The sequence below is a fragment of the Trachypithecus francoisi genome, unplaced genomic scaffold, assembly GCF_009764315.1.
Source record: "Trachypithecus francoisi isolate TF-2019V2 unplaced genomic scaffold, Tfra_2.0 Lachesis_group0, whole genome shotgun sequence".
NCBI classification, from domain to species: Eukaryota; Metazoa; Chordata; class Mammalia; order Primates; family Cercopithecidae; genus Trachypithecus; species Trachypithecus francoisi.
The window spans coordinates 114,243,740-114,267,707 of NW_022681453.1; the positions used below are offsets into that span (position 1 = coordinate 114,243,740).

The 23,968-nt window shown below is 37.3% G+C and overlaps 1 protein-coding gene across 4 annotated transcripts in view; it reads left to right on the forward strand.

Moving 5' to 3' along the window:
• Positions 1-16,070, forward strand: part of SERPINI1 (serpin family I member 1) — an 87,094-nt gene extending 71,024 nt beyond the window's left edge. For 3 of the 4 annotated variants that reach the window (XM_033211626.1, XM_033211627.1, XM_033211628.1), the window contains exons 7-9: positions 12,989-13,075; positions 14,601-14,690; positions 15,748-16,070. In XM_033211626.1, coding sequence (XP_033067517.1) covers positions 12,989-13,075; positions 14,601-14,690; positions 15,748-15,824 — 254 coding nt within the window. In that variant the 3' untranslated portion in view covers positions 15,825-16,070. Of the gene's footprint in view, positions 1-9,979; positions 11,770-12,988; positions 13,076-14,600; positions 14,691-15,747 lie in introns of those variants that run through there. The other variant, XM_033211629.1, reaches the window with a different exon arrangement.
• Positions 16,071-23,968: the final 7,898 nt, after the last annotated feature.

Here is a 23,968-nt window from a genome sequence, read left to right on the forward strand (position 1 = left end):
GATCGAAACTTCCATGAGAACTGAATCCTGTTCTGTGTCCTACTCACAGTTGTATTCCTGGTGCCTTGTAAAGAATTGACGTACAGTTGACACACAGAAAATGTTCACTGAAGGGTGAAAAGGATGAGCGGAAGAAGACAAGAGGTTTACTTGGCCCCACATTACATACGATCTAAGGACTATTTGCCCCCTTAAACATAAGTGAAAAATCCCGGATTTGCTGTTCTCAAATACCACCCCATTCAGGTTTTCAGGATCACCTGATAAAAGATCTAAAGCAAACTTCCCAGTCTTTCAGTGGGAATTCGTTATTACATTATTAATTTCCAGAGTGTAAGCAGCTCCAGTATGCCATCCACCCTAACGAATATATCCTTACATTCCCCATGGCATGCACACACACGTTAATTTATGAATCATTCATTCAAAAATTACTGTTTTAATTATAAAACTTGCCTCCTTGTTTCCTCTAAATTCAGTAGCATTTATCTCGTCATCATTTATTTGAGCACCATATGCTCTGCTTTGTAAGATTGGTATCATTTTCATATGTCTAGTTTTTTCCTCTCCAGATAACATCATAACCTTGATGATTACTGTCTGTAACTCTTCATAACCCCCATAAATACCTAGGAAAATTACTTGCATGCATTTTGCTTCTACTTTAATGAGAATCTCATGGCGTTTAGGATATGTAAAGGCTTACCTCAGTATATTACAGATTTGGCTCCAGACCACTGCACTAAAGTGAATATTCCAATAAAATGAGTCACATGAATTTTTTGTTTCCCAGTGCATATAAAAGTTATGTTTACTTTTGTATGTTATGTATACCATAGTCTATAAAAGGTACAAAGACATTATGTCTGAAAAAGTAAGGCACATACCTTAATGTAAAAATATTTTTTTGCTGAAAAATGCTAATGATCATCTGAGCCATCAGTGAATCATAAGCTTTTTGTTGGTGGAGAATCTTGCCTTGATATTGATGGTTTCTAATAGACCAGGGTGGTGATTGTTGAAGAATGGAGTGACTGTGGCAATTTCTTAAAATAAGACAACAATGAAGTTTACTGCATCCATGTACTCTTTTTTCATGAACAACTTCTCTGTATCATGCAATGCTATGTGATAGCACTTTACCCACAGTACAACTTCTTTCAAAACTGGAGTCAGTCCTTTCAAATCCTACCACTGCTTTATCAACTAAGTTTCTGTAATAGTTTAAGAACTTCATTGTCATTTCAACAATGTTCAGAGCATCTTCACCAGGATTAGATCTCATATCAAGAAACCACTTTCTTTGTCCGTCCCTACAAAGCAACTCCTCATCCATTTAAATTTGATCATGAGATAGCAGCAATCTAGTCACATCTTCAGGGTTCACTTCTAATGCAAATTCTCTTGCTGTTTCTACCACATCCACAGTTACTTCCTTCAATGAAATTTTGAAACTATCAGTCATAAAAGTCAGAATCAACTTCTTCTAGACCCCTGTTAATGTTGATATTTTGAACTCCTTACATGAAACATCAGTGTTTTTATTGGCATCTAGAATGCTGAATTATTTCCAGAAGATTTTTCTTTGCCCAGAATCTGGGCAAAGAGGCCAGGGATTCTTCCTAACATCTGCAATGCCCAGGAGAGCTCCTCCACAACAAAGGATTATCCAGCCAAAAATGCCAATTGTGAAAAGGCTGAGAAATCCTATACTGGAGAAAGCATGTGGAAACAAAGAAGAAAAAAAAAAATTAAAAGGCAGAATGGGAACATATTGGTCAAAAGACAGGGGAGTCAAGCACATGATATGACTAAAAAAACAAAAGAAAAGAAAAATAAGAGAAATGAAAAGATAGAGAACAATATATGTACGTACATAGGCTTTTAAATGGCTAGAAAATTTTTGAACAATATCTTAGAAAGTGATAATAGCAATTGCCTCTGGAATACGGGACAGAGACTTTAGATGAAAGAGGAGTTTTCATTTCATATACCGCTCTGTAGTGCTTGGAGTTTTACCTTGTATATGTATTGCTTTTTTAATTAAAATTCTTACTTAAAAATTAGAAAAAAACTTTAAAAGAATATCATTAATAGGTCAGGCACAGTAGCTCATGCCTGTAATTCCAACACTTTGAGAGGCCTAGGCAGGACAGTCCAGGAATTCAAAACCAGCCTGGGCAACATAATGAGACCTTGTTTCTTATTTTTTAAAAAGTCATTAATAACAGAATTAATTAGTAAATTTGAAATCACCCAGAGAATAATTCAGTACCATTGTTATACTGTCACTTTCTTAAATTATGTGATAAAATTGTATCTTTCTTCAAAAATAGCATACATGATTTAGCAGTGGGGAAAAATAAAACCTGCTTTGCTGTCTCTTGCTTCTGGAAAAATGGAGTGACTTGAGATCTTTTGCTAAGACCTCTCAAGTCCACTCTTTCATTTTTTATTCCATGGCATCCACTCTTATTTCCGCCTTTCATTACTGCTGCCGTAGACTATTTCAATAGCCTTCTAAACAGTTTCCAATCTCTCTCCAATCTAATCTATTTTATCTACCACTGCCAAGATGAATCGCCTTAAATACTTACTCTTAGATCGCTCCAGTTCCAGTTCCTGTTCAAAGCTGGCCTTCAGTAGGCTGTGCCCCATCCGCTGCTCAGCAGGGCATTGAGACCAGGCTTCACTCTGGCTGATTCCATATACACAACTCCTGCCCCAGCCAAACTAAATACTCACTCTGTGTCTCACCTGTCCTCAGCTCTCTGCCTTTGTGAAGTCTCTTCCACAAGAAAAATCTCCTTTACTGAACCTCAGCTTTAACATCCCCAATTTCATCAACGCGTCATGACTACACCAACCAGAAGTAATCATTCCTTCTTAAATTCATGATACCTTGTGCCTTTCTTTATGGCACATATCTCATTTTATCTCATATTATTGTTATTTATATGTCTAATATCCCCTGCCAGAATTTAAACCCTCCAAGATTGATTCTTACACGTGTTTCCTATAGTACCCAGCACTGTGCTTTCTGCTTAGCGCCTACTGAATGAAGAAATGAATAAAATGAGATACTCAATATTTATTACATTTATTTTTTTATCTCAATTTGATATCCATTGCTTTTGTTGGTAAATTCTATTAACATAAAACACAGTAAAGGCTCATACAATAAACATGGATTATAGAAAGTGCTGAGAATCATTTTCTCAGGCTCTATTTAAAATGCTCATCTATTTGCAGCAAGGATCCTGTTGTAGGGAAGGACTATTTTTGTAATGGAAATGAATGACTGTCAGCATTTGGATTAATAGATAATCCTCTTGGAAGGTGTAAGGGGAAGGAGAAAGAGAGTACTAAATCCTTCAGCATCAAGTACAAGCTTTAATAAAGGAGCCAATAAAATAAAGGAATTAAGAAGACACACCAAAAGCCATATTCAGGTCAGACTCAAGTGCTGTTGATTTATGCTGGACCTTCTCTTACCCCCTGCCCTTGTTTGTTCTCTTTCTCCTTGCGCCTATAAACTGCAAGACTCCATTTCTCTCTCATTGCCATAATTCCAATTCTTCTACTTTCTTGCCTGGATTATTGCAACAGCTAACAAAGTTCATCTTCCTGCCCCCAGCTGTTTGTTTATCTGATTCACCCTTCACAGCAGCTGCCACAGCTCTCTTCTAGAATCAAAGCTTGTGTCCTATTACTTCTGGACAAATCCAGGCTCTCTAGCATCATCATCAAAATTCTTAAAGTTATGTCCTCTCCTACTCCCCAACCTCCTCATAGCTCAGGCTCCAACTGGACCTTGAAGAGATCCCCACTGGGGATGTAAAGTTTCTCTCACTTTACAAATAGAATCTTCTGCTTGGAGTGTCCTTCTTGCCTTCTCTGACTTTTCCCTCTTACTAATTGTTGAAGAGCAAGCTGAAATGTCGACACATAAGAGAAGCTTGCCCTGACATTCCTCTTCCTTCCTAAATGGTTTACTTTTCCTTATCTGGAATCTGGTAGCATTTTGCACACACCTCTGTTAGCACATGTTTCATTTTCTCCTAGACTATTTGTTTACATACTTGTCTCTGAGCTCAGAGCTATTCAAAAGCATACACATCTTTCTGTCCCCAGAACACAGAAGAGAATTTGGGGAGTGGGGGACAGGATAGATACTGAGTGGGTGAGTGTTGTGAGTAAATGTCACTATATCCCACCTGGCTACAAGCATGGGGACTTCTCTTATACTTCCTGCCCTCCTCACTCTGCACTGCAGCCACACAGCCCCTTCTTTGGTTCCTTAAACATGCCCAGTTTGTATCAGGGTCTGCACTAGCTTTTCCCTCCATCTGAAATACTCTCCCTTTATTTCTTCCAGTGGCTGGCTCCTTTGTATTCTTTCAGTCTCAGCTAAGATTTGCCCTCTCAGACCCACCTTTCTGAATAACCTGTGTCAAGTAGCTTCTCTTCGCTGCCCCAGTCACTAACCAACATATCACCTTATCTTGTTAGCTTAGTTATACTTACTATACCCTGAAATTGTAGTCATTTCTTGATTCGCTTTTTTATTGTTCTTTTATTTGATGTCTGCTTTCCTCTCATTAGGAAGGAACTGTTTAGTTCATCATAGTATACCTGGTGCATCTGACTCATAGTAGGTGCTCAGCACATGAATGAATGAATGAGTGAATGAATGAATGAATAAACCAATAAATGAATGTTTGCTGGTTTTGTAACAAAATCTATCCAGAAAAGCAAACAAAGAAACATTATTCCTATCTTAAGAGAACTCAAATTCTAGGAACTTTTATAAATTTCATGGGTGGGGCTGAAGCTAAAAATATTTTGGCAACTAAAGCACAGAGACACTTTTGGTATGCTAGGGTTCTGTTATAATACTCTCCTCATTTTGTTATTTTAAGCATGCCCTTGATGACGCAGAAATCTATTTAAATTGGCTGAATTTAGGAACAGTGCCACAGAGGAAGTAGTGGCCTACACTTGCATGATGGCCATCCTGCAAGCATGATGTTAATCTCAGGTACTTAGAGCCTTTGGTGCCCTACACAATACCTTATATGTAGTGGGTACTGAATAAATATTTACTAAGTGACTGAATGAATGCCTTTGTAGTCTTGCCCTGCTTTTTTCAGAAGAGCTTGAATTATTGCCCAGTTTTTCTCTGGGGAACCTAGGGTTTACTGGCCCTGTTCCCATCTCATCCATTGTAAAAATCCTGGCCTCATGCTGCCTGGAGGAAAGTAGGACCAGTCATTTGGCAGCACTGTCTGCTGTGGCCGGAAGGAGAAGGTTGCTTGGTGCCAGCAGATTTAAAAACAAAAAACTATTTGCCTTTGCTTGATTGATTGAGAGAATAGCTAACTTTTCTCTAACCAACAAGACAACTTCATCAGTGTAAATCTCCGTAATACCCCTTTGCATTCTGATTCAATTTATCAAATATCTGAGTGCATACATGGTACCTGGCAGTGTGCACAGTGTTGTGGATGAGATAAGTAGAACAGGCAAAGTCCAGGCCTTGAAGAGTGTATGATCTAGCAGGAAAGATGGTCTTGATTGTCTACTGAATGACATTGCCTGTTTCTCTGCATGACCTGATCTAGATCTAAGATTTTGTGGCTGCAGACACATGCTTGCTTAGACCACTTTCTGCTTATATTTTATTTTAATGAGACTGCTTGAAGTTTGTCTCAAGAAAAAAGCCTTCATTTTAGTTTTTTCCCCTGAGTTCCTGTGATGTGATTTTTTTTTTTTTTTTGTGAGACGGAGTCACTCAGGCTGGAGTGCAGTGGCGCGATCTTGGCTCACTGCAACTTCTGCCTCCTGGGTTCAAGCAATTATCTGACCTCAGCCTCCTGAGTAGCTGCTATTGCCGGCGCACGCCACCACACCAGGCTAATTCTTATACTTTTAGTAGACACAGGGTTTTACCATGTGGGCCAGGCTGCTCTTGAACTCCTAACCTCAAGTGATCCGCCTGCCTCAATCACACCTGGGATTACAGGTGTGAGCCACCATTCCCGGTCTTATTATTTGTCACATTTTCTTCTACTTATATATTCAATGGGATGGTGTTTTTCTGAAGGTTGATTGTCCTAAGGTCTCATTTACACATGTAGACATTTGCTATCCCTCATGTAGCAGTTAATCATGATATGGGAATCCAAAAGTTGCATTCAATCTTTGTTTTGCTGTCTTTGAAATAAGTACAATAGCACTAGTCTGCTGGATCCTGTTCCCCTTACTCTTTTACTCAATCAGATTTTTAAGTCTTTTAGCACTTTTTCCCTCTCTGCTGCTATTGTCAGTTTTCTTGGAACATCTACTTTAAATTGTTGTCTTATGTTTTATTTATTACAAGAATAAACTTGAAAAGAATTTTTTTTAAGACAGGGTCTCACTCTGTGTCCAGGCTGGAGTGCAGTGGTGCAATCTTGGCTCACTGCAACCTCAACCTTCTCGAGCTCAGGTGATCCTCCCACCTCAACCTCCTGAGTAGCTGGGACTACCATGCCCAGCTAGTTTTTGTAATTTTGTACAGATGAGGTTTTGCCATGTTGCGCAAGCTGGTGTCCAGCTCCTGGGCTCAAGCCATCAGCCGCAAGCAGTCGGCCTGCCTTGGCCTTCCATTGTGCTGGGGCTACAGGCATGAGCCACCATGCCTGGCCTATTACAAGACTAAACTTTATACCCGTAATTATGAACACAGTTGTGAGTATAGTGCACATCAAATGACACTAAAAGACTTTATATACCCAAAGTCTTATAATATGAAATAGTTAACCACTTTCATTCAACAATTACTGAAATCCTGTCTATGACAATATACTGGGTTAAAGACTGGAAAATTGAACATTACCAGGAAACTCCCTCGACTAGGGTTAGTTCATTCTTTAGGCCCTACTATATGCCAGAAAACAAGGTTACTAAGAAAAATGACAAGATCTTTGCCTTAAGGAAGTAGACTGTCCAGGAAGAGGGAAGCATCAATGCAAATATAACATATTAGAAAAGCTTCAATAGAATTAGTTTCTGGGTTCAATAGGGGAGTGATCAGATCTACTTTAGTGATTTAGGAATTAGAGGAGAGCAGAAAAAGCCTCACAGAGCTAGATGCTGAGCTTTTAAACTAGATTAGGTGTCTTATTGTACAACAAAAGTTGAGGGAGGTTCTAGGGAAACAAAGATACAGAAATGACAAAGTGTGCTATGTTGAGGCTGTTTCAGTTCATATAATTTGAAGCACAGCATATGGGGCAAAGAATACTAATTGAAGGAAGCAAAGGCAGCCTGGTAGAGGTCCTTATCGTTTATACAGAGCAGGTATGCAGGTTTGCAATATACTGAAGGTGAGGTGAGAGGGAGAGCAAGCAGGAGAGGGGATAAAGTGTTTTAAGTGGAGTAGTGGCATAATTTGATTTGTATTTTGATAAGATCATCCTGGAGGAAGCTTTAAGGTGAACTAGAGGCAGTCAGGAGAGCAGTTCTCTACTGCTGAGTCATGATACACTGTAACATGCATTGAAACTCATTCAAAAAGATGATTTGTATATGTTGCTGAGTTTCATTTTCTGATTTTTAAAGAACTTTTATCTTCATGCCAATAGGTGAGCTTGGTCTATGATTTTCTTTCTTATATTGCCTTTTTTTTCAATTTTTACAGCAAAGTAAAATATCTGCAGATGAGTTACATAGCTTTTATTCTCTTCCTAATTCTCTTTCTAATTTTATAACAGGTAATTCTATCTGTTCCTTGAAGATTTGGTTAAAATCACCTAGAAAACTGTCTAGGCTTGGAGTCTTTAATTTCGAGGGTGGAGAAAGTTTTTGTATACTGATTCAATTACTTTAATGGTTACTGGATTATTCAAATATTCTATTTTTTTCCTTGACTCAATTTTATAATTTATACATTTCTATAAAATAGTGTAGCTCATAGCAAATCTCTTCATTTTCAAAATTATTTGCATAAAGAAGAACAAATACTATTTTAGGGTAGATGGAAATATTTTAGTTTTGTTTGTTTGTTTGTTTTTGAGACAGAGTTTCACTCTTGTCACCCAGACTGGAGTGCAATGGCATGTTCTTGGCTTGCCGCAACCTCTGTCTCTCGGGTTCAAGCGATTCTCCTGCTTCAGCCTCCCTAGCAGCTGGGATCACAGGCACCTGCCATCACGCCTGGCTAATTTTTTTGTACTTTTAGTAGAGATGGGGTTTCACCATGTTGGCCAGGCTGGTCTCGAACTCCTGACCTTAGGTTATCTGCCCGCTTCAGCCTCCCAAAGTGCTGGGATTACAGGTGTGAGCCTCCGCACCCAGCCAACTATTTTGTATTTTATTTGTGGAGGAAGGTTCACAGATATATGTATATCTATCAAAATTTATCATGTATAATGAATAGATATTCATGGTAAATAACATAATCTCATAAAGTTAATTAACATTTATCTACAGAAAATTATACATAGTGTTTTTTGTGATTAAAAAATTGTTTTCTGTATTCTTGGGTATGTTCTTTTTGTTCTTAATATTGTTTATTTGGACAATCTCTTTTTTTAAATGAATTTTGTTTAAAACTTTGTCCATTTCATTGTCTTAAATAACTAGCTCTCTGAGAAGAAACCTTAGCATCTTTGTTTTCTTTCTCTTTCTGCCATAAGTACCTTGCAATATCCCTGCCACAGCTGCCACCACCGTCATTTTGGTGGGGCAAGTGGGAACAGGCGACAAGATAGGTGACTAAAGGATATTACAACATTTGGGGCAGAGGCCAGAAATAAAGGGATGATTTTTTTCTTATTTCAAAGTGCCTACTGTAGCCAGCCGGTCAAGCCTAGTAGCTATTGGAGGCAGTTTCCTATGTGAAAATTGATGTAGTTGGAATATTATGTTGTGTCTTTGAGGATAACTCCTTTTACAGTTCTTCAGAAGGGCTTAGCTGACAATGTGGAAACTCATTACCCTGTGGGAACTGGGTTCTAGCACCTTTGTATTCAAGGTCATATTGGCTCTTGTTGCTTAACTCACAGACCGATGAAAATGGGCCACAGAATCTGAAAATAATACAGCATCAAATAACTGCTAAATAGTTAATATGTTTTACTATCTTAAAATTTATTTTTTAAATGTTTTCTTTTTTATTATTACTGTTTTAAAGTTAAAATTAATATTATTTTATTTTACATAGAAATGAAGTCTCACTATATAGTCTAAGCTGGTCTTAAGCTCCTGGGCTCAAGTGATCCTCCTGCCTCAGCTTCCCAAAGTGCTAGGATTACAGGCACGAGCCGCTGTGCCCAGCTACTGTCTTGAAATTTATGTGTTTATTTTACCAGTATATATTTAGTTACTTAACACAACTTAAATTTTTCTTAAAAAAACACTACTCTTTTGGATTTGAGGGTGCTAGTTATACTTTATTACTAAATGTGAAAACTTGATTGCTTTTTAATTTTTCTTCTAGTCAACAAATACATTCTAGAATAAAACATCATAATATGTGAAATGGACTATTTAATAATGTAGTGCTTATATCTTAGTACCAAATAAGATCTGAGGAAGTAATATTCCCATTAAAAGTATATTCAGAGATGCCATTGTTAGCTGTCTTGGGGCTTATTCAAAGTAATCAGGTCCTCTGTAACAGATGTACCAAAAATATTGAACATAATTCCCTATACGTATTAGATAATTTTGTGCTTTTGAAAGCTTGAATGTAAATGTATTTTGTGGGTAGGACTTGATACTTACAAAGTCTAACTAAGCAACCTAATGGGAAATCAATAGTGCTTTTAATGGTGCTGGACATCAGCAACAAAGTTGTTTATCTGAAATTTGAATTAGATCTCCTGGAATTGAAAGAGGGGTCATAAATTTGAGTAATTATTTTTCTTACTTTCTTGTGCTCTTTCAAAAAATGTATTTGAGGCGTCTTTTGTTTGTTTTGTTTCATTCTTAGGGAAAAGTTGAAAACCCAAGATTGGAAGACATTTTATGGTTTGCTAGGGCTGCTGTAAGTAACATAGACTGAGTGGCTTAAAAAAAAAACAGAAATTTATTTTCTTACAGCTCTAGAGGCTGTAAGTCTGAAATAAAAGTGTCAGCGAGTTGGTTTCTTCTGAGGCCTCCCTTCTTGGTGTGTAGATGGCCGTCTGTCCCCTCTATCTGCACGTGGTGTATCAGTCATGTTTACATGATGGCAGCAGTAGCCTGTCTGGAGTGGCCGCTGCCATGACCTCGGCTGCAACAAGGGATGGAGGAGCAGCCAGGGCTTCATGCTCCACTGAGCCGGTAGGAGCTGGGAACATGCAGAAGCCCGCCCCCTTCTGAGTTGGAGAGGTGGGAGCCCCGTTGATCGGGCACAGCCACTGTGGACCTGGGCATCTCTGCATTCTCCAGGCCCAGGAAGCCCCCTTCTACTGCAGGCTCAGAAGTGCCTGCTCCTACTGCCTGGCCTGTCCCTGATCCCGGAGACCACTCTGATTTCAGAGCAAAGTTGTGGCCGAGCCCAGATGCTGTCATGAGCTGGCCGGGTGTGCACATGCCCGGGGCAGTGCTGACACATCAACCCCCTGCCAACTCGGCCCCCTCCAGACTTTGGGCACTGATGAGCAGGGAGGCCAAGAGGGGGCTAAAGACAGCTCAGTGCAGGCCTGCAGGCACCCCTCATCACAGACAGCCTGGATGCCATGGGTACTATGGAGGGCATGCCAATGGTGGCAGGAGGCAGATAGGCTCCTGGGTGGAAAGGGAGGGTCCCCAATGAAACCCCAACTTTAGACCAGGGATGACCTGAGGCCTGGGGTCCAGGCTGCCAGTTCTGTGGACCAGAGTGAGAACTTACGGTGCTTTTTCTGGGCCACCCGTGGCCACCCATGTACCAATCAGCACATACTTCCTCCCCTCTGAAGCCCATAAAAACCCCCAAACTCAATCAGACTCGAGCAGATGACAGGATGACCTGCCTGCAGAGAGGAGCTACCTACTGTGGGACTCCTCTCTGCTAAGAGTTGGACATTCGTTGGGACAACCTGCCTGCAGAGAGGAGCTACCCACTGCAGTTCTCCTCTGAGCTGTTCTGTCACTCAATAAAGCACCTCTTTGCCTTGCTCACCCTGCACTTGTCTGCATACCTCATTCTTCCTGGACATGGGACAAGAACTCGGGACCCACCAAATGACAGGAGTGAAACAGCTGTAACACAAATAGGACTGAAACATGCCCCTTGCTCGCCATGTTGTATGCAACAAGAAGGAGAGAAGAGAGGAGAGAAGTGCCGTGGCTCTTCAGGAAGCCCAGAACTAGTAGCTCCCGAGCCAGGGCTGTGACACCCTCTTTGAAGCTCTGCGGTTCCTCGTGTCTCCAAGCTTCCAAATGCCACCACATTTCCTGGTGCCAGCAGTGGAAGCTGCTTGTGGTACTTCTGGTCCAGTTGCAGCCTAGCAGTGAGCCAGCACCTATGCCAGTGCCTGGAGCTGCCTTCCCTGCTGTAGCCAGAGTGCCTGACTGTGTGCAGCAGACGGACCCCATGCTCACTCACTCACATGCCTCTCACCACTCCATACCTGGCTTGCCCTTGGCAGGTGTGGGGTCCGGGCTGGTAGCACAAGCCAAGTGCAGCCTGCCAGGCCGAGTGGGCACAATGAACCCAGCAGGCCTAAGCAAAACTCAGGCAAAGGCACCACTGGCAACAGAGGTTTCTGGCTGGTGAAGCGACACCCCAAGGATCCTGTAACATATGTATGTGTATATATACACACATCTATGCATATATAATTAATCATTATATACATATTTATGAAGAGAGAAAAATTTTAAGGAATTGGCTCATGATTATGGAGGCTTGGGAAGCTCAAAATCTTCAGGTGGAGACCTGGAAAAAAATTGCAGCCCAAAGGCAGCCTGCTAGCAGAATTCCTCCTTGCTTGGGAAGGGCCAATCTTGTTTTATTAAAGCCTTCAGCTGCTTGGATGAGGCCTACCCACATTGTGAGGGTACTCAGCTTTACTCAAAGTCTACCAATGTCAATCTCATCTAAAAACACTGTCATAGAAACATCCAGACAATGTTTGACTAAATATCTGAGCACCATGGCTCAGCCATGCTGACACATACAGTTAATTAACCATTATACAGGGCCTTCCCTCTGTACCTGTCTGTGTCCAAATTTCCTCTCCTTATAAGGACATTAGTCATATTGGATTAGGACCCACCCTAATGACCTCATTTAAATTTAAAATTCTGTCTCCAAATATAGTCACTCTCTGAAGTACCGGGGATTATTACTTCAACATATAAATTTGCGTAGAACATAATATAGCCTATAACAGCCTTTACCTTAAAACAGGCATAAATAGGAAGGGAAAAATAGTCCTCCTAATGCTAAAAATGTGTTATTTCCTCTTATCTTAGGATAAAGCATGTTTGTGAATCCTCAGATAAACCAATTAATTGTAATAATGGAAAGTAACTTTTTCATAAATTTACATTATGAATCTAGAAGTCAACTTTGTTTTTCTTTGCCAAGGATATTTACATTATCATAGTAATTAAATATTAGGTTAAAAAACCTTTTTTAATTCTGGCTATATCTGAATGTTTACCTGTTCTCATTTCATGCTTTTATATTTAAAATTAAAGAGCAACGTGTGAGATATTTTAATCGACTTATGAAATAATTTGAAGTCACTATTTTAAAAAGTTTTCACTTTTTCTGAAAATATAAGACATACAAATGGGAAAACTACCAATAAAAATGGAAAAGAATTAGCAAGAGAACATAAAATGAGGGCAAATTAAAAACCACATCTTCAATGGTTATCTCATAAATGAAATCTTGTAACATTATCTCCTAGGTTTTCTTCAGTATACCAGCCTCTTCTATCTCTAAAATCCATTTAACAAAAGGGCAAAATATTTTCCTATCTCTGAATGAAAAAAAACAATGTTTCTGATTCTCTTTTTGCAGATAACAAGGAGATTTTTCTTTCCAAAGCAATTCACAAGTCCTTCTTAGAGGTTAATGAAGAAGGCTCAGAAGCTGCTGCTGTCTCAGGTACTGTTTGCTAAAATCTCCTCAGGAGGCTGAGGCAGGAGAATGGCGGAAACCCGGGAGGCGGAGCTTGCAGTGAGCTGAGATCCGGCCACTGCACTCCAGCTCGGGCGACAGAGCGAGACTCCGTCTCAAAAAAAAAAAAAAAAAAAAAAAAGAGATTTGTATTTTTAGAGCAATCTTGGGTGGGGAGTGGGGTCTTTTTCAAAATGAAGCCAAAAAAGTCACTCTGCTTTAACTTAGAAGTCAAGCAAATGCTGAAGCAGCCAGAATTTTCTAAACAGAATGTGAAATGTGAGCTCACTCCAGTGCCCCTTTACAGATAACTCTCATCTTCATTTTCTCTCTAATGAGAGACAGGAGGACACTGGCAGTTCTGTGAAAATAGATTTTTCTGCTGTGCTGCCGGTTTAAATATTTTAAATATTTTCCTGCTACCCATTTAAACATTTTTCTTCCTACCAAATTACTTGCTGAAGTTGATTCTTAATTTTGTCAGCAAAAAGTTCTTATTTTTTATTTTCGTGGCTACATAGCAAGTGTATATATTTATGGAGAATATGGGATATTTTTAATATAGGCATACAATGCATAATAATCACATCAAGATAAATGGGGTATTCATCACCTCAAGCATTTATCATTTCTTTTTATTACAAACATTTCAATTATACTTGTCTAGTTATTTTTAAATGTACAACAAATTATTGTTGACTTATAATCACTTTGATGTGCTATCAAATACTAGATCTTCATTCTGTTTAACTGTATTTTCGTACCCACTAACTATCCCAACATACCCCACCCCCATCACTGCCACTGTTAGGATAGTGTTTTCAGAAGGAAATAAGAGCACAGTAGCCTCAGGCATCAAGACAGCTTGAAATTTTACATGTAATCTGGACTTTCTTTTGACAATTAACTATACTGCAGCAAGTATATACAATCTTACAGTGAGGATCTCAGGGGAATTTAGTAGCCCAGTCATAGGATACCTCGTTGCATTTCTCACTGTTATATTTCCCCTTTAATCACTGCCATCCTGACCACTTACTAGAAACCTGGTGACTTGCTATGTAAAAATACCCACTTCAGACAAAAGAAATAATGATTTGAAAATATAGAGAAACTCTCTTCAGTTTTTGTTTGGGGATTTTTTTTCTTTATTCTCCCCCTTCCTTTTACTCAAAAGTTATTTTAGTAAAGACACATATTTATGTGAGACTGAGAATAAACATTTCATAACAAGCAGAATAAATTGTCCTATTATTTTTAGTGGAGTAGAGGGAAGAAATTGTTTGTTTGGTTGGTTTGTGGTGTGTATTTGTTTTGTTTCATTTTGTTTTTTAAAAAGATCAGGTAGAAATGTTAACACCTTTATAATTTTTCTCCAGTTAAGTCTTTAAAATCTTGTTTCCTGTAAATTGTTGTCTTTGCATTAGGTGGATAGGCCTAGATGGTTTTGAGGAATTACTCATTAGTCTCTGTACATCTACAGACATATAATTACTTTTTCTCTGCACTGTAGGAATGATTGCAATTAGTAGGATGGCTGTGCTGTATCCTCAAGTTATTGTCGACCATCCGTTTTTCTTTCTTATCAGAAACAGGAGAACTGGTAAGTTTATTATGAAAACAAAATTTTGTTTAATAGGCCACAAAGAGCCTCTTTTTTAAATGGAGATTTTTTCTCAATACTCATCATACAATTTATGTTCACAATTTTATTTATTCTTTTTCCAGAGATTGACCAACTGAATTATCAGATAATTTATAATATTGAAGTGAATTTTTTTTTTTTTTTTTTTTTTTGAGGAGGAGTCTCGTTCTGTCACCCAGGCTGGAGTGCAGTGGCCTGATCTTGGCTCACTGCAAGCTCCGCCTCCCGTGTTTACGCCATTCTCCCGCCTCAGCCTCCGAGTGGCTGGGACTACAGGCGCCCGCCACCTCACCCGGCTAGTTTTTTGTATTTTTAGTAGAGACGGGGTTTCACCGTGTTAGCCAGGAGGGTCTCGATCTCCTGACCTCGTGATCCACCCGCCTCGGCCTCCCAAAGTGCTGGGATTACAGGCTTGAGCCACTGCGCCCGACCTGAAGTGAATTTTTTTTTTAATGAAAATAATAAGGCTGGTGAGGTGGCTCAGACTGTAATCTCAGCACTTTGGGAGTTCCAGGCAGGGAGGATCACTTGAGGCCAGGAATTCGAGCCCAGCCTGGGTAACATAGTGAGGCCCCATTTCTACATAAATAAAAATTTTAAAAAATTAGCCAGGCATGGTGTCACGTATCTGTTATCCTAGCTACTAGAGGTGTTAGGGGTGGGAGGAATGCTTGAGCTCAGGAGTTCAGGGTTACAGTAAGCTCAGATAGAGCCACTGCTCTCCAGCCTGGGCATCAGAGCAAGAGCCTTTCTCTAGAAGGAAAGAGGGAAGGGAAGGAAAGGGAGAAGGGAGAAAGGGAGGAAGGGAGGAAGAAGGAAGGAAGGAAGGAAGGGAGGGAGGGAGGGAGGGAGGGAGGGAGGGAGGGAGGGAGGGAGGGAGGGAGGGAGGGAGGGAGGGAGGGAGGGAGGAAGGAAAAAGAAAATAACATATTTTCATTAATTGTAAGCAAGAAGGAAGGTAAATATTTTATTATTTTGTTCACCCCCTCTTTTGTTTACTTCCAAACCAATACAGGTACAATTCTATTCATGGGACGAGTCATGCATCCTGAAACAATGAACACAAGTGGACATGATTTTGAAGAACTTTAAGCTACTTTATTTGAATAACAAGGAGAACAGTAACTAAGCACATTATGTTTGCAACTGGTATATATTTAGGATTTGTGTTTTACAGTATATATTAAGGTAATATTTAAAATTGCTCCAGATGAAAACAATATATGTAAATTATAAGTAACTTGTCAAGGAATGTTATCAGTATTAAGGTGATGGTCCTGTTGTGTCATTGTGTTTGTGTGCTCTTGTTTAAAATAAAAGTACCTATTGAACATGTGACTAGATCTATTTTTTTTTATTTTGGAAGTTGTAGTATAAAGATATCTCTAGGTGAACTTTGGAAACAATGTTTCTGTACGTCTTAGATCTCTCGTAATTATGCAGGATCAAAACAATAAAGTAAAATAGCATTATATACTTATGCATAACAAGCAATAACAAGTGAGGTGAAGACAGGTACTCCACAAAAATTCTCACTGTCATCTCTTGGAAATAAGTGTATAGTGTAGGCAAAAGAATGCAAACTGGACATCGTCCATATTGCTTCATGACAAGACCTGTTAGAAAAAAGTAAAAGAGCTATGCAAATCTCAGATACCTATAGCTTATTTTCCCAAATCATTGAAAATTCATTTGGCTTCACATGCCTAAAGAAGTTTACAAGTCTGGTATATCACTATGTTTTGTTGCTGTAAGTAAAATTCAAACTACAATTTCCCAAAAGCCCCAAAATAAACCACATGAGCAAACTAACAGTAAAAATACGTACTTTGGCATGTCACAGGAGAGTTAATTAGAAAAACCATGCTAGCACGTATACTGGAAAATGGCAACTCACAGGACTGAACGCTGCCCACAGAAGTGTTCTTGTCTGCTCTGCATGGGGCTTTTACATTTTGAATGTCTGTAACTGGGGTAGCATGTTCCTTGTTTCTCCCGTTAATTATCTGAGTGGCTACTGGGCGCATTTGTGTTTGAGATCTGGAGAGAGTTATAAGTAGCTCTCTGCAAAATGCATTGGTCTTTATTTTCTAATACAATAAATACTCGATTCCAAAGGGGACAGTATCAACTTCAAGGTCTCCAGTAAATTACTTTATCTTTTAATATTTCTTGGAACAAAAATATTTCATAAGATCTCATGAATGGAACTATTTCTGTTTAATGCCAAATTTTTAATTCTATGATGAACAGTTTCAGAAAAAGTTTGACACATTTCAGAATTTAACAGAAACAGTTTGTGTGTTACTTTCTTGTGTATTAGGTATTGTGCTGATTTGGAGCTGTTTATAAGAATTCTTATTATCTTATCACTAACTTTAATTCAATTCATGGGAGTTTGGGAAAACCAGGCCTGATCTTAGACCTACTAAGTTCAAAAACTTGAAAATCCACTTTTTTCCCCAAGCTTTCTTGGTGATTCTGTTACATGCTAAATCTTGAATACTGCTAAAGTAAAGGTTACATATGGAATACTCACTTATAACCAGTTTTTTAGATATGGTTAATTTATAGAAACTTAGATCAATTGATGAGTATATTAAATCACTGCTTCTCAAACTTTATTGTGTAATGGAACCTCTTGGGAATCTTATTAAAAATTCAGTTTATCATTCAGTAGGATTAGGGTGTGGTCTGAATAGCCTGGAGTGTGTTTCTAACAAACTTCCAAGTAAAGCCTTTCATGTTTGTCAATAGACTTTGCTGTTTCTTACTTTGTTAGAAAAACTCTACTTAATATTTGCATGTTTGATATTTTTATAAATGGAATAGAATGTCTGTATAATTTTTACAGAATTTGGAGGGATTTGAGGGAGTGGGGTGACAGTATGCATGAAAAAATGCAATATACTTGTCCAAAATGGGGAAAAATAGTTTAAAGTTTTTTTTTCTATTACATACTATGGACAAATGAAAAATTATTCTGCATATTAGAACACTTGAAATGTATTCTTTAAAAATATGAAGACATTTATAGGCATTATTCACAAAAGAATTTATGGATGCCAAAGAACATAGTACCTAGCACAATCTTTTACAGCTTATATTTTCAGAAGACTTACAGTTTATTCATAGGTTATTATAGAAAAGTGCTCTTGTTTTCATGTATAATGTATACAGGTTGGGTTAACTGATGTTGTTTCAGTATTGGTATTATGAGTTTGTGATATTCTTCATTACCATATCACTACTTGTTAAACATTATTTCTATATTTATATGGCCATCGGTCATGAAATGATTTACCTACAAGGAAGAGTAAATGTCATTAGGCAATCATGTGGATTTTTTTTTTTTTTTTTTTTTTTTTTTTTGGGACAGAGTTTCACTCTTGTTGCCCAGGCTGGAGTGCAATGGCGCGATATTGGCTCACTGCAACCACCGACTCCTGAGTTCAAGCGATTCTCCTGCCTCAGCCTCCTGAGTGGCTGGAATTACAGGCGCCTGCCACCACGCCCAGCTGATTTTTATATTTTTTAGTAGAGACAGCATTTCACTATGTTGGCCAGGCTGGTCTCAAACCCCTGACCTCAAGCGATTCACCTGCCTCAGCCTCCCAAATTGCTGGGATTACAGGCGTGACCACTGCACCCAGTCAATCATGTGGATTTTATAAAGCCTAAAATGCAACTTTTATTAGCTGATATAAGATTGAATTCTACTATTCAGAAGGTTTACCTTAAAATATTTCAATACCATTGAGATATCCTTTAAATAAGAAAAGATTCTCCTGTGTTGTTAGTATGCTTGTGGAATGCTTAGAAATAGAGTACTTGCTAAACCAAGTTTTTCATTTTGTTTGACTTGGTTTATAATATCTTCAGTATTTTTGTTTGTTTTGAAAAAGTAGCATAGTCAAGCTCGATTTCCTTTAAACGAATAAATTAATACACACACAGTATACAGTTTGCCAAAACTTTTTGCTTTTGAACCTTTTTCTTGGAGAAAATCAACATAATTATGTAGATTTTGCTTTTATTTTAAATCTTGATTTTACTTTCTATGTATTCAATAGGCTAGACTGAATAGTTATAGACAATATAATCCTATAAATTTTGACATCATCATAGTAACCAAATAATTGTTAAAATCAGTCTTAAATAGAAATGTTTATTTGAACACCAGAAAAAATTGGGGTTTTATAAAAGTAGTTAGAATAAAGAAAATATGGTGAAAACATATTTTATTCTTATTAAGTGTGTGTGCCTTATACGTAGTATAATTCACTACCTTTGGTATATAATCAGCTTCTTGATTTATAATGATGGACATTTTTCTTATCTAAAAAAAAAAAATCCTTTTTTTGTTAACCAAAATGGCTTGGGGCATTTTAGTTATTGGCCAAAGGTAACTTGAAATGCATCTTTGTTAGATATAGGTCTTTGTTGCAATGTTGAGAAGATAAGATGAATATTTGTAATACAAAAAAAATGGCTGCTAAAAAAGCAATAACTTTGCCATATTCTCAGAGGCTCACTACAACACTATCTGTTACAGACAGGATTCATTTAGAGAAGCATGCCTTAGACAGAGGGCAAGTTTCTTTAGTTAAACAGCTTCATTATAAGACTACCCCAAGGTATAGGCTCAATAAAAAATTCTGTAACACGGCTCGCATGTAGCAGTTTCCTTTCAGGAAAGCTAGACTGCCTGTTAATATTTTAACACATTTTAAAATATATATTGGACTAAACTAAAAACAAATCTCCAGCTTGACTAAAGTGCATCATTAAAAAGAAATCCCAGACCCATATGAGCAGGGACCCAAAATACATTGTTTTAATTCAGTTATTGTTCTCCAAAAAAATGCTGGAATCATTAGGGATGATGTATCAGGACAGGGAAAAGGAATGTACAAAGGAGTGCAGTCATGTGGGCAAATCTAAAACCAACATCCCACAAGTTTTCACCATTTGATATGTGGAACACACATACCAGCAACTTCTGGCCCACTTCCAGATCATATATTATTTAGAAAAACTTAGTTTGTATATTTTTCGGCCTGAAAATTGAATCAGAAAACCACACCGTTCCATTCCATTTTAGGTTTCTCTCTCTCTCTCTCTCTCTCTCTCTCTCTCTCCTCTCTCTCTCTCTCTCTCTGTGTGTGTGTGTGTGTGTGTGTGTGTGTCTGTATGTGTGCATGGACATGCTTGTGTCTGCATTTTTTTCTTTTTTTTTTTTTTAATGTTTATTTGGATGGCTTACTCTCTGCACTGAAGATTTTTGTCCTCAGTCTGACAATAGATGAGAGAAGTCCTTCCACATCCATCATTATTTACTGGGAAGCATCTACCCTCCCCGAAGGATGCTTGATGTCATACCCCCCCCTCCAAAACTTGAGGAAGCCCCTTTAGAGAAAAAGACGAAGAAATTTGATTACAACATGAAACTCATTCACATAGAGACTCTCTGCTCTGTAAAGTGCTTTCCTGTTGAATTTTCCATTCAAATTTCACAATCTTTAAGACAGAGCAAAAAATATTATTGCCATTTTAAAAATGTGTAAACTGAGGTCTAGATAAATTAAATGACTAGCCAAAAATGATATGCAATTAGATAACTGAAAAGAGGCTAATAGTTTATTAAAATTGTATTACTCTATTTGACACACATATTGTATTTATCAGCCTTTTACCTACCAAATGTCCAGTTTATATGTGAGTGAATGAATGCAATGATTCCTTTACCAGTAAAAATGTATTTTTAAAATGGCTTTTCCATTAAGCCAGACTTGCTAACAAGATTCCTACCAGGCTAGCTGGGTAGCTCATGCCTGATATCCCAACACTTTGGGAGGCCAACACGGGTGGACTCCTTGAGCTCAGGAGTTTGAGACCTGCCTGGGGAACGTGATGAAACCCTGTCTCTACAAAAACTACCATGCTGGGTGTGGTGGCGCACACCTGTAGTCCCAGCTACTTGAGGGGCTAAGCTGAGAGGATCACTTGAGTCTGGGAGGTTGAGGCTACAGTGAGCTGTGATCATGCCGTAACACCCTGGTCTGGGAGACAGAGCATGACCCTGTCTCAGCAACAACCACAAAAAAAAAAGATTCATACCAGGTGCTTCTATCTGTAGTAAGACCATAAAGGGAAATAACCTTCAAAAGAAGTCCCAGTAGACCCTAAGCCTATTAAAGTATATGAAATGTTCATTTTTCCCAGCTCAGTACTATTTAACAAAGATTACATTTTGTATTATGTCTACATAATATGACCCAGGAAAGAAACACTGAAACAGGCTAACTTGTAAACTTGTACTTTAAGGAAAATAATTAGACTCTTGCACCAGCCTTTGTAACATTGGGAGTTCTTTCATATTGGTAGTTCCACAGTTCTTCTATTTTTAAGTAAGGATGCATAATGACACTAAGTTCCTAATCGAAATTTTACTGCCTCTAAAGTACCTTAAATTACTATGATTTTAAAAATTTAAAATCACTACGTAAAATTTAAAATTACTACGATTTTTAAAAAAGTACACCAAAATTCACTATTCTTACTGCACTGTTCTATGCGTTTTAAAACGTGTAGATTGATATAACCTTCACCACAAACAAAATACAGAACACTTCCCTCCCAGCATAAACTCTTTTGTTCTGTCTTTTTTTAGTCACAACCTCTCCCTACCTGCCACCTGTAGCCCCCACTGATCTGTTCTCCCTTTTTATGATTTTGTCTTTTTCAGAATATCATATAAACAGAATGATACAGTATGTAAACTTTCAGGACATTGTTTTGTTGAGCAATAATACTTTTGCGATTCATCCAAGTTACGTGTATCAGTAGTTCAATTTGTTTATCCACTCACCCATTAAAGATATTTGGGTTATTTCTAATTGCTGGTGATTATAAATAATGCTGCTTTATAAACATTTATATATAGGTTTTTGTGTGAATTTGTATGAAACATTTTTGTTTTCATTTCTGTATGATAAAAACCCAAGATTGAGATTGCTGCATTATATAACAAGTGTATGTTTAACTTCACAGGAAGCTACCTAAATGTTGTCCAAAATGACTGTATACCATTTTGCATTCTAAGTAGCAATATATGAGCCAAATGAAATAATTCCAAAAATCCTTACTAGTACTTGCTAGTATCAGGTTGTGTGTGTGTGTGTGTGTGTGTGTGCATGTTTTAGCCATTCTAATATAGGTGTTGTGGTATCTAATTATGCCTTAAATTTGTATATTCCTAATGATTTGATTTGAATTCCTTAAGGTTGGGAATATTTTCATGTGCTTATTTTTCATATGTATATCTTCTTTGGTAATGTATCTGTTAAAATCGTTGGCCCATTTTTTATTAGGTTATTTGTTTTCTTGTCTTTGAGATTTGGGAGTTCTTTCACATTCTAGATATGAGTTCTTTGTCCAATATGTGACTTGCAAATACATTCTTTCAGTAGATAGCTTGTCTTTTCATTCTCTTAACAGTGTCTTTTACAGACACTAAAAGACACTACAACATTTTTAACTTCAAAAGTGAAATAATTTTTTTAAGATTGTGTTGTCGATATTGTATCAAAGAACTGTACCTAACGTAAAGTCATGAAGAATGTGTCTTGTTTTTTCTCCTAATAGTTTGATGGCTTTTAATTAAGTATATGATTCATTTTGAGTTAATTTTTGTATAAGGTATGGAATATAGCTTGTTTTTTGACATACAGATGTTCAGCTTTTCATTGAAGAGATTATTCTTTCTCAATTTGTCTTTGCTACTTCATAAAAAGAATTAGTTTTTTACTGTAAAAAAATGGTTTTTATAGGATAGGAAAAATAATCTTTTACAGTAAAAACCATTTTTAATAGAAAAAAGTTAATTTTTACCATATTGTGTAGATGTATTTCTGGTCTCTCCATTCTGTTCTATAAATCTATGTGTCTATCCTTTCTCCAATATCACACTGTCTTGATTGCTGTAGTGTACTAATAAACCTTAAAATTAGGTAATCTGAGTGTTCAATTAGGTCAAGGAAGTTGATTATATTGTTCAGGTCATCTATATTTTTGTATTTTCTGGCTACTTGTCCTACCAATTACTGAGACATGAGTGTTAAGTCTCCAATTGTAATTGCATGGTTTTCTATTTCTCCTTTCAGTTATATCAGTTTTTGCATCATGTGATCATTTAAAATAATATTTAAAATGTGTTTCTTATAGACAGCATTTAGTTTGGTCTTGTCCTTTTTATCAAATTAGACTATCTTTACTTGGTGTATTTGGATCATTTACATATAGTGTAATTACTGATATGGTTGAATTTAGACCTACCATTTTATTACTGGTTTCCATTTCTACTTTGTTTTTATTCCTCTGCTTCCACTTTATTGTCTTCTTTGAGAATACTTGAATTTTTTCCTACTATTCCATTTCAATTTACCTATTGGCTTTTCACTATTTCTCTTTGGATAATTTTTAGTGATTGCTCTAGGAATTATAACTAAAATATTTATTCCATTTAGTATTAGTATTTAACTACTTCATGCAGAATGTAGAAACCTTATAACCATGTAATTCCCTTACCCTGTCCCTTTATCTTGTTGTTATATGCATTATATGTATATGTAATGGAGAAATCCCATCAGACGGTAATTATATTTTTGCTTTTAATTGTCATACATATTTTAATGAACTTCAAAGAAGAAACGTAGTCTATTATATTTACATAAATATTGACCATTTTGGTTCCTCTTCCTTTGTTTGTGAAGTTTGGAGTTTTTCTTCTGTTATCATTTCCCTTCTCCCTAGAGAACTTTCTTTAGCATTTCTCTTGGAATGAGAATAAGAGAATATAAGTAAGAATATATTTTAGTCTTTTTTTAAATCTTAGAATTTGTTTCTTTCACTTTTATTCCTGAAAGATATTTTCAGTGAATATAGAATTCTGGGTTGATAGTTCTTTAACTTCAGCACTTTAAAAAAGTTGTTTCATTGTCTTCTAGCCTGCATGAATTTTGGTGAGAATTCCACAGTCATTTGAATTAGTGTGCCGTGTATGTAATATGTCATTTGTATCTTTATTCTCTGAAGATTTTCTCTTTGGTTTTCAACACTTTCTTTATGGTGTATTTGGGTGAGGTTTTCTTTGAGTTGATCCTAAAAAATAAAGTCATCAGAGTTCCATACTCAAAGTCTTTGGTCTCCTGTTTAAAGTCAGTTACACACATAGC